The 12,474-nt window shown below is 43.5% G+C and overlaps 1 protein-coding gene across 7 annotated transcripts in view; it reads left to right on the top strand.

Moving 5' to 3' along the window:
• Positions 1-11,599, top strand: part of SEC31A (SEC31 homolog A, COPII coat complex component) — a 68,213-nt gene extending 56,614 nt beyond the window's left edge. For all 7 annotated transcript variants that reach the window (XM_039540365.1, XM_039540364.1, XM_039540368.1 and 4 more), the window contains 4 exons: positions 766-1,038; positions 2,690-2,809; positions 9,568-9,639; positions 10,986-11,599. In XM_039540365.1, coding sequence (XP_039396299.1) covers positions 766-1,038; positions 2,690-2,809; positions 9,568-9,639; positions 10,986-11,165 — 645 coding nt within the window. In that variant the 3' untranslated portion in view covers positions 11,166-11,599. The remainder of the gene's footprint in view (positions 1-765; positions 1,039-2,689; positions 2,810-9,567; positions 9,640-10,985) is intronic.
• Positions 11,600-12,474: the final 875 nt, after the last annotated feature.

Raw genomic sequence — 12,474 nt, 5'->3', positions numbered from 1 at the left:
TGTACATATAAACATTTAGTAGGCACTAGTTCTGAAATGCACTAATCATTGGGCTTAATAGAAATCTGTTTGCCAGAGGCTTGATTCTCATTTGAAAGATGTATTGTTTGTATAGTGTCAGCTGTGGGCTAGGCACTTTACAGACGAGAATAAAAAACTGTTCTTGCAAAGAAGATCTTAAAATATCAATACAGATTAAAAAACAATAAGAAATGAACTATTTATAGACTATTTCCCATCTGAGTAATGCTATCATTAAGTAATCTGGATATTTGGGAGTTAATTTTCTGTTATTAACTGAGATTCATTCTCACTTACACTTTCGTTTTTTTGAAAGAAAAATGCCATGTTCTAATGACTGTATGCCACTCTGTGAGTTCTGTAGTGTATTCTACTACGTTGTACCCGTTACTGCCTGTAGATCCCAATCCTGTAAATGCTTAATCACATGCTTTTTAAGTTAGTGACTAGCCTTTCGGCTTGAAGTGAAGCATGTGTGTAAGTGTTTGCTGGATCGGGGTTTTAGATTGTAAGATCTTTGGAACAGAGACCTTTTATGTACTTGTTATCTATCACTTGTACAACAGTGCCAATTTATATGTCATAAGTAAAAATGTACAAGGAGCTGGCAGAGAGGGATTGTTTTCTACATTTCTGTATTACAGGTACATCGTGTTTGAAAGACAGGGTTAGTACAGTACAGCCCTTTTTGTGGAAATAATGAACAGAGAAGGCATGGTAAACTTTTTGTTTGATTTTCTTTAGATACCTGATAACTTCATGCCTCCTGTTCCCATCACATCCCCAATAATGAATCCTCTCCTGGATCCACAATCCCAGATGCAGCAGCCGCCAACTTCACTGCCACCTGCAGCCCAGGCTACGTTTCAGCCCTCGCATCTTCCATCAGGGCAGCCCATTTTACAAAACCCTTTCCAGCCTATTCAGCAGCCTCTGGGGCAGTCAGTCATGCCTCCAGCTATCTCAAAAACTAGTACAGAGGGGGCACCAGGAGCTCCAATTGGCAATACCATACAGGTAACGGTAATTAAGAAGATGTTGTTTTGTATTCCGGTAGTACCTAACCGCCCCATCCAGGATTGGGGACTCATTGTGCTAGGCACAGAACAGACACAGAATGAGAACGTTCTCTGTTCATCTTAGGCCTCAACTACACGAGAAAGTGGCACCGGTTTAACTAAACTGATTCAAAAGTCTGTGTGCACACTTATTTTGGTTTAGCAAAAGTCGATTGGGAATTGGTTTCCGTTAAACTGAAATAAGCCACTCTTAAGCTGAAGTAAGAATGTCCACATGAGGGTTTGCACAGATTAAATGGGTATAAAAACCAGTTCAAGTTGAACCAGTACAACTTTCTCATGTAGACAAATCCAGAGAGAGGCTGAGAGAGAAGGCAAAATCGAGTAAACCGTCTCATGGTTCAAAGCTATCTGCATCTCTGCCCCCTTCAGTGATCTCTATGAATGCACCCCCTTCAGGCCTCAAGGCTTTACGTCTCCAGGGTGGAATCTCATGATTCTCCCACTCTCAGCCAAGAGGGTAGGCTGCAGCCTCCTGTGCACCAACCGTGATGGCTGAGCAGCCTGACTAAATTTGGCTGCCAGCAGCCTTTCTTTCACAGCTGTGACCAGTGTGAATGTAGAGACCCAGTACAGCTTTGACAAACCAAAGTATTGTGTGACTTTAACAGTATGGCCAAGCATAACAAGGAAATGGGAGGGTTAACACAACAATCTACAGGCATATCTGTTTGACCTAGATTCTCCCGGGCACCCCCACTTCTGGGGGCTGGAGTTCAGTTTGCTTTCCATGGTCCCTGTGTCCCCATCCCCCCTCACACCCACTTTAGACTCTCTCTGTTTGTCAGTCCCAAGGTTCTGTGTTTCCAGCTTCCTGCCTGACAGACCCTCCATGGGCTTACAGATTAGTACCTCCCATACTGGGTCCCCTCCTGATGGTTGATCTCAGCCTGGTCATAGGTAGCGATGCCTGTCCCATTAGGTATCTGTGAATGGGCAACCTGAAACCATCGTCCCCTTTCCTGCAGAGATGCTAGGAACTCCTGCTGGAATTAACCCCTGGTAATCATAACAAACAATGCAATGGCAAACAGTTGGACATAGATTATATATCAGTTATTACAGGCATCTCCTGTGTCCTTCTCCCACCCATCCTTTGTTTATATCGACCAACCCCAACCTCAGAGCATTCGTCCCCTTTCCCCAAACCAGAACAAGACTAATGCCAGGAGGTGTCCATCTCACTATGAGTAGCAGGATCTTACATAGCTGAAAGAGCATCAGTGGAGTTTGTATCCACCGTGTTCATTCAGGGTTGTCACTTTATAACCATAACCACCTAGTCGCTGCTGCTTTGCACTTGCTACTACCCCGAGCCAGGCAGTCAGGCTAATCGAGTAGCTTCTCCCTGCGACTACCCTGCTTTGCACAGCTGCTGCTGAAGAAGAGACATCGAATGCACTCCCCAGCTGAGACACTGCTAATGTTACCTCTTCAGTGATCTCAGCTCCCCAGGCATGGAGGGGAGGAGCGAGTGAGCGTGCTCAGATTGTTAGTACTTGGGACGAGTTTAAGAAATGATGATAGAGTACGTACAATTCCCGAGGAGTTTCCAAAGTGACTTTAATACCCCATCTTCTCTTCTTTAGCATGTGCAGTCATTGCCAGCGGAGAAGATTACAAAGAAGCCTATTCCTGATGAGCACCTTATTCTGAAGACAACATTTGAAGCTCTCATCCAGAGATGCCTGTCATCTGCCACAGATCCAGTAGGTCTTTGCATTGGGTGATCCATTAGTGGAGTGGCACTCTATAATGCAGAAGTATTTTAATTAGACATACACGGTGGTGACTGCATTAACTAGTGATAACTCTCTCATTCGTTTTAACTCTTTCTGGCCCAAAGGATCCCTAGGCACTTTACAAACATAAATCAGACACAGATTGTAGATAGAAACCCACTCACCACTGAGAGGCAGCCACATTGGGGACGGAACATGGCAGCCGTTCAGCAGCAGCACAGCAAAGCACCACAGGCGTTCCAAATGGGAAACAAAGAATCAAGGGTGGTGAAATCCTGGCCGCATAGATGTTAATGGCAAAACTCCCATTGACTTCAGTGGGAGCAGGATTCCACCTCAAATCTTTACTAGTGCTGTGGCCTACTGCTAATGATCTGCCCCACCACACGGGAGACATGGCTCCAGGTCTGGGTCACTTTGTCTCTGGATAAGTAGGCCTAGGTAGAGCACTGCTACTGGGAGAAAGGCAGGAGGAATTCCTTCTGTCCACAAGGGCAAACTCCTTCCATTGTATTAGTGGCATCGTTGGGCTCTCTTCCGGCTAGAAGAACTGGAGCTCTGGTCTGGGTTGGAGGGTGGAGAGCAATGGGGTCTCTGCTCTATTTCTGTTTAGGGGGAAAGGGATTCCTCTGCCTCTCTTCACACCAAACCTGCCCCCTTAAGGTTGGAGCAACGCTAAGCTGTTTTGGCATGTCATTGTTTGTCTGTTTAGCCCATTCCTTTAACTGGAGCAAGAAATCTCATATGCCAGGTTGGGTATTAGCTGAGGCTATTGTGCATCCGAGCTGAGAGAGGGGGCAGAAGGATCATTGTAAGCCTCCATTTTTGATAGGTGTGTGACACTCCCCAGCGGAATTCAGGGTGTGAGGTGCCTCATCACCACCTGCTCACAGCATGAAGCAGCTTTGCCTGATGCCTGCTGTAGCTCAGCTCCCTGAAAGCAACAGCCTGTGGCCCCAGACAAGCCCTGACTTCCAGAAGTCCACAACCCCACCCTCTCTCTGCGGGCTAGTGACAGTCACACTCCAGCCCCCGAGCCCCATCTGCCAGCGTCCTCTGGAATATCCAGCCCTTGTCACTGGGCACTCACAGGCATTACCAGCTAAGCTGTCCCTGAAGGGGACAGCTTGACTAGAACAACTCGGGATCAGATCCTTTATAGCAAGGCAGCACTGCAATCTCTTTATAGCGAAAACAAATACAAACTTAGAAACGAAGGTTAAGATTTTAAGAGCTAGTGAGCAAGGATAATTAGAAGAGTAGATTTCAAATAAAACAAAACATAAAATGCCATCCCAGGTCTACACTTATGGATGGTCACCTTTTCCTGTTTGAAAGAATGTTCTCCCCTAAGGATTCAGGCTTTAACAGAGCTGTTTTAGTCATAGCTAGGATACTGGTTTTCATGAATACCCCTGTCCTTTTAAGCAGTTTCCTCAGTCAATAGATGACAGAGTCTTTTTGTTGTTCCTTGTATTTCCAAAAACTCATGATTTTTGTCCCCAAAGATGGGGAGACCCCTGTGATTCTCTTCCTGGGGAGCTGGCTCCAAGGTGTCTTCCCATACGTCTGTTTATTTCACATCCATATATTGACTTGAAAGGCAGGCGTAGCTCCCATTGTGTTTGGCTTACCATGCTTAATCTATAGATGAACCTAAGCAGTCATGCAAATATACATCCCTTTGTCTGGCTAAACCAGTTTTTCACCTTTGCTGGGGAGTAACATCTGGACACAAACTTGTAAGGACACATTTTCAGTATATTGACATAACTTGTTAAATATAATGAGTACACACATTTCACAATGATATTTTTGGCCAGCATGATCCGGGCTTTCATTTAAGATCGCATGTGGTATTCTATATAGCAGCAACGTGTTGGGTGTAGTGAGTTTGTCAGGCCTGTTAGGAGTTCCTGACCCAGTGTAGAGAACCCTTTACCTATTGGCACCAATGGGCTCTGTGTCACAAGGTGACATGTGCTTCATGATAGCAAACAGGCTTCACAAGACGGGGAGAGGGGGAAAAGTATTAAGTGGTTAGGTAACCAGTTTTTAATAATTGGGTTTATTCAGTGTCTCTTGTCTCTGTAGTGGTGCCTATGTCCTCCCACACCATGTGACCACTGCCGTCTAAAGCAGCGTTTCTCAAACTGGGGATCCTGACCCAAAAGGGGGCTGCAAGCCTATTGAAGGGGGGTGGGGAGGTCGAGATATTGCCACCTTTACTTCTGCACTACCATCAGAACTGGCCGGCTGGAGAGCGGCAGCTGCTGTCTGGATGCCCAGCTCTGACGGCAGTGCCACTGCCAGCAGCAGCACAGAAGTAAGGGTGGCATGGTATGGGGGTGGTCATCACAGCCTGAAATATTTTCAAAGGGAGGCCCAGCAAAAATAGTTTGAGAACCCCTGTTCTAAAGGATGGGATTTCAGATCTGCTCATGCGTTTAATCATGCTGCCCTTTAGTGGCAACATACAGAGACTAGACTAGAGGCTTACTACTATTGCAGAAGCATTTTATTGTGGGTTATCACTGGTAAAGTACAACAGCTGTGCCTGGCTCATTTCCTGTAAGTGCCAGTCCATTATCTTTTTAACTGCTTCAGTGCATTTCCTGAGTTGTCACTCCAAGTCCAGAGAAAACAAACATTTCTAAGTAAACAATGGAAATATCGGAGGGACTCCGAGAGAGAGATTTGCATTGAGTCAATAACACTGCAGCTGTAAAGAATAATTTTTACTCTTCAGCTTGTGCCAACAGTAAGTAGGTTATGAAAGGGAGATTGACTGGCTATTGGGCTCCTGTATGCTGAATATGTTTAACCAATGACAGAGACACAGGTTTCCATTATTAATGTCAGCTGACATGTTGACGCTGGAATACAATAATGGCTTTGTCTAACATTTAAACTAGAGATGTAGTTTTGGTTTGATACCTGCTTGTATCATAGGCTGTTTCCTCTTCCCCTTGTTTCTCATCCCAACAATTTCTTGTACACGTTGTCTTCGTGGGAGGTGGGAAAGAATCCCTTCCTTTTCCTTTTGATAGTCTCCAGAATACTCTGTGTGACTAGTCAGTAGCAGTTGATTGGCCAGTGCTTTTCTCTGTAGTGGGATGGGAGCAAAAGTCAAATACAATAAAGAAGTCTGGCCCTTTGCTCCCATAATTATACCTTCTCCCTTCTGGGCCGCAAATGTAAGACTGGCCTGAAGAAAATTCAGTTCACGTTCTAACACTGCTTTACTTTTTCTTGTTTTCTCCGTATGAAAAGGTCACTTTTTCTGGGGCATCAGCCCAATCATTTAATTCTTTTAAAAAAAATCTCTCAGATTTTCTTGGGCAGAGCAAACATTCCTTGGATACAGTAGTTGGAAAAGCTTTCATGATTCCTTCCGTATATTTGAGGAATATTTATCATTAGCACATGGGCAGTCTCTACCAGGCTGTGTACAAATACAGGACTCGGTATGAAAGAAAGTGTTGTCTAGTGGTTAAAACAGGGAACTGGGAGTCAGTAGAACTACTTGCAGCTCTGCTGCTGACTTGTGTTGTCACTTTGTGCCATTTGCTGAACACAGATGTTGTTGTTATCACTTAATCCTTCTATGCGTCAATTCCTCCATCTGTAAAAAGAGGATAGTACCCAGGCTGTCAAGTGATTTGAGACAAATGGTACAAAATCTTATATGTGGGAGGTCACACTAAGATGCTCTTTTCTCACCCTGTCATTTTGGGAAATAATTTTCTTCTTTAAATCCCTGGATACCATGCAGGGTTATGCCAAGCTAACTCTAGAATGTGATTGTGGAATGACATTCTCCTTGAAGCTTTTGCCATCTGTAATAACCTTCCTTTATTTCTCCCATATCAACCATCCATCACGCTTCAAATCTCTACTGAAATACAGCCATATAACTTTTCATTCTCTCTCTCTCTCTCTCTCTCTCTCTGTGTGTTAGTGATTTACTGAGTACAATAACTCAGTGAAATGCTCTCTGGTAAATGAAGTTATTGATTCTAGAAGGTCCTAAGACTGCGTTGGGAGAAGGAATCCCAAGATCTTCACCAAACTAGGGTGTCTCCAATGTTGCTGGCCTCTCCTCATTCACAAAACAGTAACAGGAAACTTGGAAATAGCAGAGATGCTTAATGACTTCTTTGTTTTGGTCTTCACTGAGAAGTCTGAAGGAATGACTAACATAGTGAATGCTAATGGGAATTTAGAAGATAAAATAAAAAAAGAACAAGTTAAAAATCACTTAGAAAATGTAGATGCCTGCAAGTGACCAGGGCCTGATGAAATGCATCCTAGAATATTCAAGGAGCTAATAGAGGAGGTATCTGAGCCTCTAGCTATTATATTTGGAAAATCATGGGAGACAGGAGAGATTCCAGAAGATTGGAAAAGGGCAAATATAGTGCCCATCTATGAAAAGGGAAATAAAAACAACCCAGGAAACTACAGACCAGTTAGTTTAACTTCTGTGCCAGGGAAGATAATGGAGCAAGTATTTAAGGAAAGCATCTGTAAACACTTGGAAGCTGGTAAGGTGATAGGGAATAGCCAGCATGGATTTGTAAAGAACAAATCATGTCAAACCAATCTGGTAGCTTTCTTTGATACAATAACGAGTCTTGTGGATAAGGGAGAAGCTGTGGATGTGGTATACCTAGACTTTAGTAAGGCATTTGATATGGTCTCGCATGATATTCTCATAAACAAACTAGGCAAATACAACTTAGATGGGGCTACTATAAGGTGGGTGCATAACTGGCTGGATAACAGTACTCAGAGAGTAGTTATTAATGGTTCCCAATCCTGCTGGAAAAGGTATAATAAGTGGGGTTCCGCAGGGGTCTGTTTTGGGACCAGCTCTGTTCAATATCTTCATCAGTGACTTAGATATTGGCATAGAAAGTATGCTTATTAAGTTTGCAGATGATACCAAACAGGGGGGGATTGCAACTGCTTTGGAAAATAGGGTCATAATTCAAAATGATCTGGAGAAATGGTCTGAGGTAAACAGGATGAAGTTTAATAAAGACAAATGCAAAGTGCTCCACTTAGGAAGGAACAGTCAGTTTCACACATACAGAATGGGAAGAGACGGTCTAGGAAGGAGTACGGCAGAAAGGGATCTAGGGGTTATAGTGGACCACAAGCTAAATATGAGTCAACAGTGTGATGCTGTTACAAAAAAAGCAAACGTGATTCTGGGATGCATTAACAGGTGTGTTGTGAGCAAGACACGAGAAGTCATTCTTCCGCTCTACTCTGCACTGGTTAGGCCTCAACTGGAGTATTGTGTCCAGTTCTGGGCACCGCATTTCAAGAAAGATGTGAAGAAATTGGAGAAGATCCAGAGAAGAGCAGCAAGAATGATAAAAGGTCTTGAGAACATGACCTATGAAGGAAGGCTGAAAGAATTGGGTTTGTTTAGTTTGAAAAGAGAAGACTGAGAGGGGACATAATAGCAGTTTCCAGGTATCTAAAAGGGTGTCATCAGGAGGAGGGAGAAAACTTGTTTATCTTAGCCTCTAAGGATAGAACAAGAAGCAATGGGCTTAAACTGCAGCAAGGGAGGTTTAGGTTGGACATTAGGAAAAAGTTCCTAACTGTCAGGGTGGTTAAGCACTGGAATAAATTGCCTAGGGAGGTTGTGGAATCTCCATCTCTGGAGATATTTAAGAGTAGGTTAGATAAATGTCTATCCGGGATGGTCTAGACAGTAGTTGGTCCTGCCATGAGGGCAGGGGACTGGACTTGATGACCTCTGGAGGTCCCTTCCAGTCCTAGAATCTGACTCTATGTTTCACTGTCCCATTTACAGCTGGAGGACTCTGTTTTTACTTTGATTTTTGCACATGACTAATCAATGTTCACAACGGTTCACAAACATGACATGGGATGAAAATTCACCATCTCACTAATGAATGTGGCACTTTTGGTGGAACATGGTGAAATTCCACCCCACACCCTGGGCAGGAATCATGAATCTATCACTTGCTATTCTAAGAGAAATATCGTCATTTTTGTGGCAGAAAAGATCACACTGCACCCATAAAATTCTGTATCTGCAAAATCAGAACCCTCAATGGGCACAAAAGCTGTTTTGTAGCCTGGGTTTGTTTGTTTTTTCCTGCTTGCAGTAAGAATTTATTTACATGTTCCTGTTTTTACTCTTAATAGCCTTGCCATTAAAACAGAATCAGAATAGGTTTTAAACTAGTGAATTTCATTTCTTGTTTTTGTCTTTTATTACTGTCAGTCCTTGAACTCTCAGGACAAAATTATTCCTTCAGCAGCTGGCTATTTTGATCTTTGCGTTATTTTTATTCAACAGAACTCATGTTTTTCCAGTTAGCTGCAAAACAAAATGTATACTATATATTTGTCACACATTTTTAAATCCCAAAAACATCACAGGATGTTTCACAAACTACACGTGTGCTGTACTACTGCAGTGCAGTAGGTAGGCAGAACCTTAGGTGTGGGGGTTGGCTACTCTCTACTATCATCTAGTCTTCATCTTTCGTAGTAAAATCAGTAGTAAAAGGTACTCAGCAAACAGCTTAAAGTCCTAATGAAAACAGTGCTAATCAGGGAACCTCAGTTGCTGCTGTTCATTTGTTATATGGTTCCCTTTGTGACTAAATCATAGTCTCACTATCAAATCAGAACTGTGTTCTTAGTACCACTCCACTTCCTTTTTTCCTCTGCAGCAAACGAAGAGGAAATTAGATGATGCCAACAAACGCCTGGAGTTTCTGTATGACAAACTTAGGGAACAGACAGTAAGTAGTTTTATTCTTTTATTACTTTGTCTTTAAATATTTTTTCCATATGATGTTGCATTTATATATATTATATCATTGGTTAGACGCATGACATTTCAGTAGAATATTATTGCACAGGTCTGTTCCTATGCTGTAGGCATTTCTGAGACTTTCTTGAAAAGATGGCATTGATCCAGGTTTAATGCTCACATATTAATCATTACCTAAAATGATTGGCACTGTGAGCGTGTGCAGACTTCTCATGCATGTGGTGGAGTTATGGCATTTGTATTGTGGTAGTGCCTCGAGGCCCTGACTGACATCAGGGTCCCATTGTGCTAAAAGCAAACAATAGGAGTCCCTGGTCCAAAGAGCTTACCATCTAAATAGACAAATCAGACAGAGGAAGTATCATCCCCATTTTACAGATGGGGAACTAAGTGAGTGGTCGAAGGTCACACAGGAAGTTTTGTGGCATAGCCAACTACTGAACTCAGCTCTGCTGAGAACCAGCCAGCGGCGGCACCAGCGCTCCAAGCAGTCCCTGCGAGGGTGGCAGTCAGGCAGCCTTCAGCAGCTTGCCTGCGGGAGGTTCCCGGTCCCGCGGATTCGGCAGCAATTCGGTGGTGGGTACGCCGAATCCGCGGGACCGGGAACCTCCCGCAGGGAAGCCGCCGAATCCGCGGGACCAGGGACCTCCTGCAGACGGACCGCCAAAGGCAGCCTGCCTGCCATGCTTGGGGTGGCAAAAAAGCTAGAGCCGCCCCTGGTACCATCCCCAGTGGCATAACCACAAGACCCTCTTTCCTTAGTGATAAATCTTTTTGTTGTTGGCACTTGCTCGTGGGATGCTTCTAGAAGAGGAGATAGACCTTAAAGTCAGTAAATAAATAACAATAAAACCATTAATGTGTCTTTTCATAGTCATCACTAACACAGGTGCTCTGAACTCAGGGAGATGCTGGTGTAACATCGGTGTAAAGCCATGTGTGGAATTGGCTGTATGTCCCAGAATACAAGCTTGCCTTGAGCCCCTGCCCCATCCCAGAAGAGCTCTGCAGGAATTTTTTCTTCTTCTCGTATTTTGATGATTCAGTTAATATTCTTCCCCTCTGAACAGCCTGTAAACACTGGTGTAAAAGGGCCTGACCAAAGTCAGTTGAGGTCAATGAGAAGACTGCCAGTGAGTTCATTAGGCTTCATTTTAGGTCCAAAATGCTTTAGCTCTTTCCAAGGGATGACCCAGGTGCCACAGCAGCACTGTGGTTTGATGCTTGACCCGGGCTATTCAGTCTTCTGGCTTTGGCATACTGGATGTATTTCCTTCTGCTGAACTTCCTTCTGTGTCCTCGGCTTCATTTCAGCTCTCCCCAGCAATCATCAACGGCTTGCACAGCATTGCGAAGAGCATCGAAACGCGCAACTACACAGAGGGACTGAACATCCACACCCACATAGTCAGCACCAGCAACTTCAGCGAGACGTCTGCCTTCATGCCAGTGCTGAAAGTCGTCCTCACCCAAGCCAATAAGCTGGGGGTCTGATGTTACCCCTCTCCCTCGCCCATGCAGAGCTTGCGATGTCACTTTTCCAAAGTAGTACATTCTGCAAAACATGTGCAAGAAGGGGACCAAATACCAGACCTTATAGCATGTTGCAGTAGATCTCTGATCAATGGCATGACACTATCCCTACAGATATACATCATCTTAGAATGGCCTTTGAGCCCTGGTGCTTTTTTATTTTAATCTTTTATCATCCCTAATGATTCCTGTCTACAGACAGTATATTTAATGGATTACACCTTGTGTTGTCAATTTTAAGTGCATGTTGTACACCAAACAGTGGTTTTTAATACAGAAGTGTGTGGGAAAAGCTGATGGTAGATTGTGTATCAGACAGACCTTATAACATTCTTTCCACTTCCCCTCCCATTCCTCCATATCCACCAGATTAAAGTGTCTGATCCTCTTTTTAAGTGTATTTTGTCATTCATTTTTAAAGCTACCTGCAATTCAGCTTATTCCAATTAGATATTAAATGGTTTAATTTTGCACTGGGCCAAAAAAGAAAAATAAAGGCTGAGGTGATCTTTTCCATAAAGGTTAATTTATTAAAATGTGTCTGTATGACATGAAGCTTTGAAGATTTGAACTGGAGCCAGGGAAAGAGCTATCCATCACTCTGGGGAGACGTGGACGTGTTTTCTCAGTGCTGAGCGCACTGCGGAGGTCCTGGTACATAGGGATTAAGGCAATTCTATTCCAAGTTTACATCAGGGTGTTCACATGTCAAGGAAGGGCTTAGCAGAGCATTGAAAGATCTGAAATCATTACAAGTTGCTACGGCAACAAGTAGAGAGAGGTGGGCATTCAGCACATAAACAAAGGCAAACCTTTTCTTGCATTCCCCTGAAGTTAGAAGTTATAGGTGGCCATTTTCATATTTGCAGTGCTCCGATGTGCACTATGCTATGACATAACCACTACCATGCCACTGGCCCCATACCGAGTCAGGTACGTTTCTTGTGTGTTTGTTATTTACTGATGCCATTTTCTGCTTTGTTTAAAGTTGTGCTTGAGTTTTTAAAATTTGAAAAACATGTCACGAGTGGCAAATAAGTGTGGTAAGGACAATTCCATAATTACTGGAATCTCTCATTAAAAGATATTGCCTGCAACAGCCTGTGTTTGTGAGAATATAGACCCATAGGAGCTATCAAAACTGTTCTTGAGGCGCTGTAGTAGAGAACAGTTTCACTCCACCGGATGCTGAGACTTTTAAATATAGACAACAAAAGTTAGGTTCCTAAATCCATAACTAGGCACCTAAATAATCCTCCTATTCTTCTGT

This window comes from Mauremys reevesii, linkage group 5, assembly GCF_016161935.1.
Source record: "Mauremys reevesii isolate NIE-2019 linkage group 5, ASM1616193v1, whole genome shotgun sequence".
NCBI lineage: Eukaryota > Metazoa > Chordata > Testudines > Geoemydidae > Mauremys > Mauremys reevesii.
Note: the sequence above shows the minus strand (reverse complement) of the source record. Positions and strands in the feature narration are given on the sequence as shown.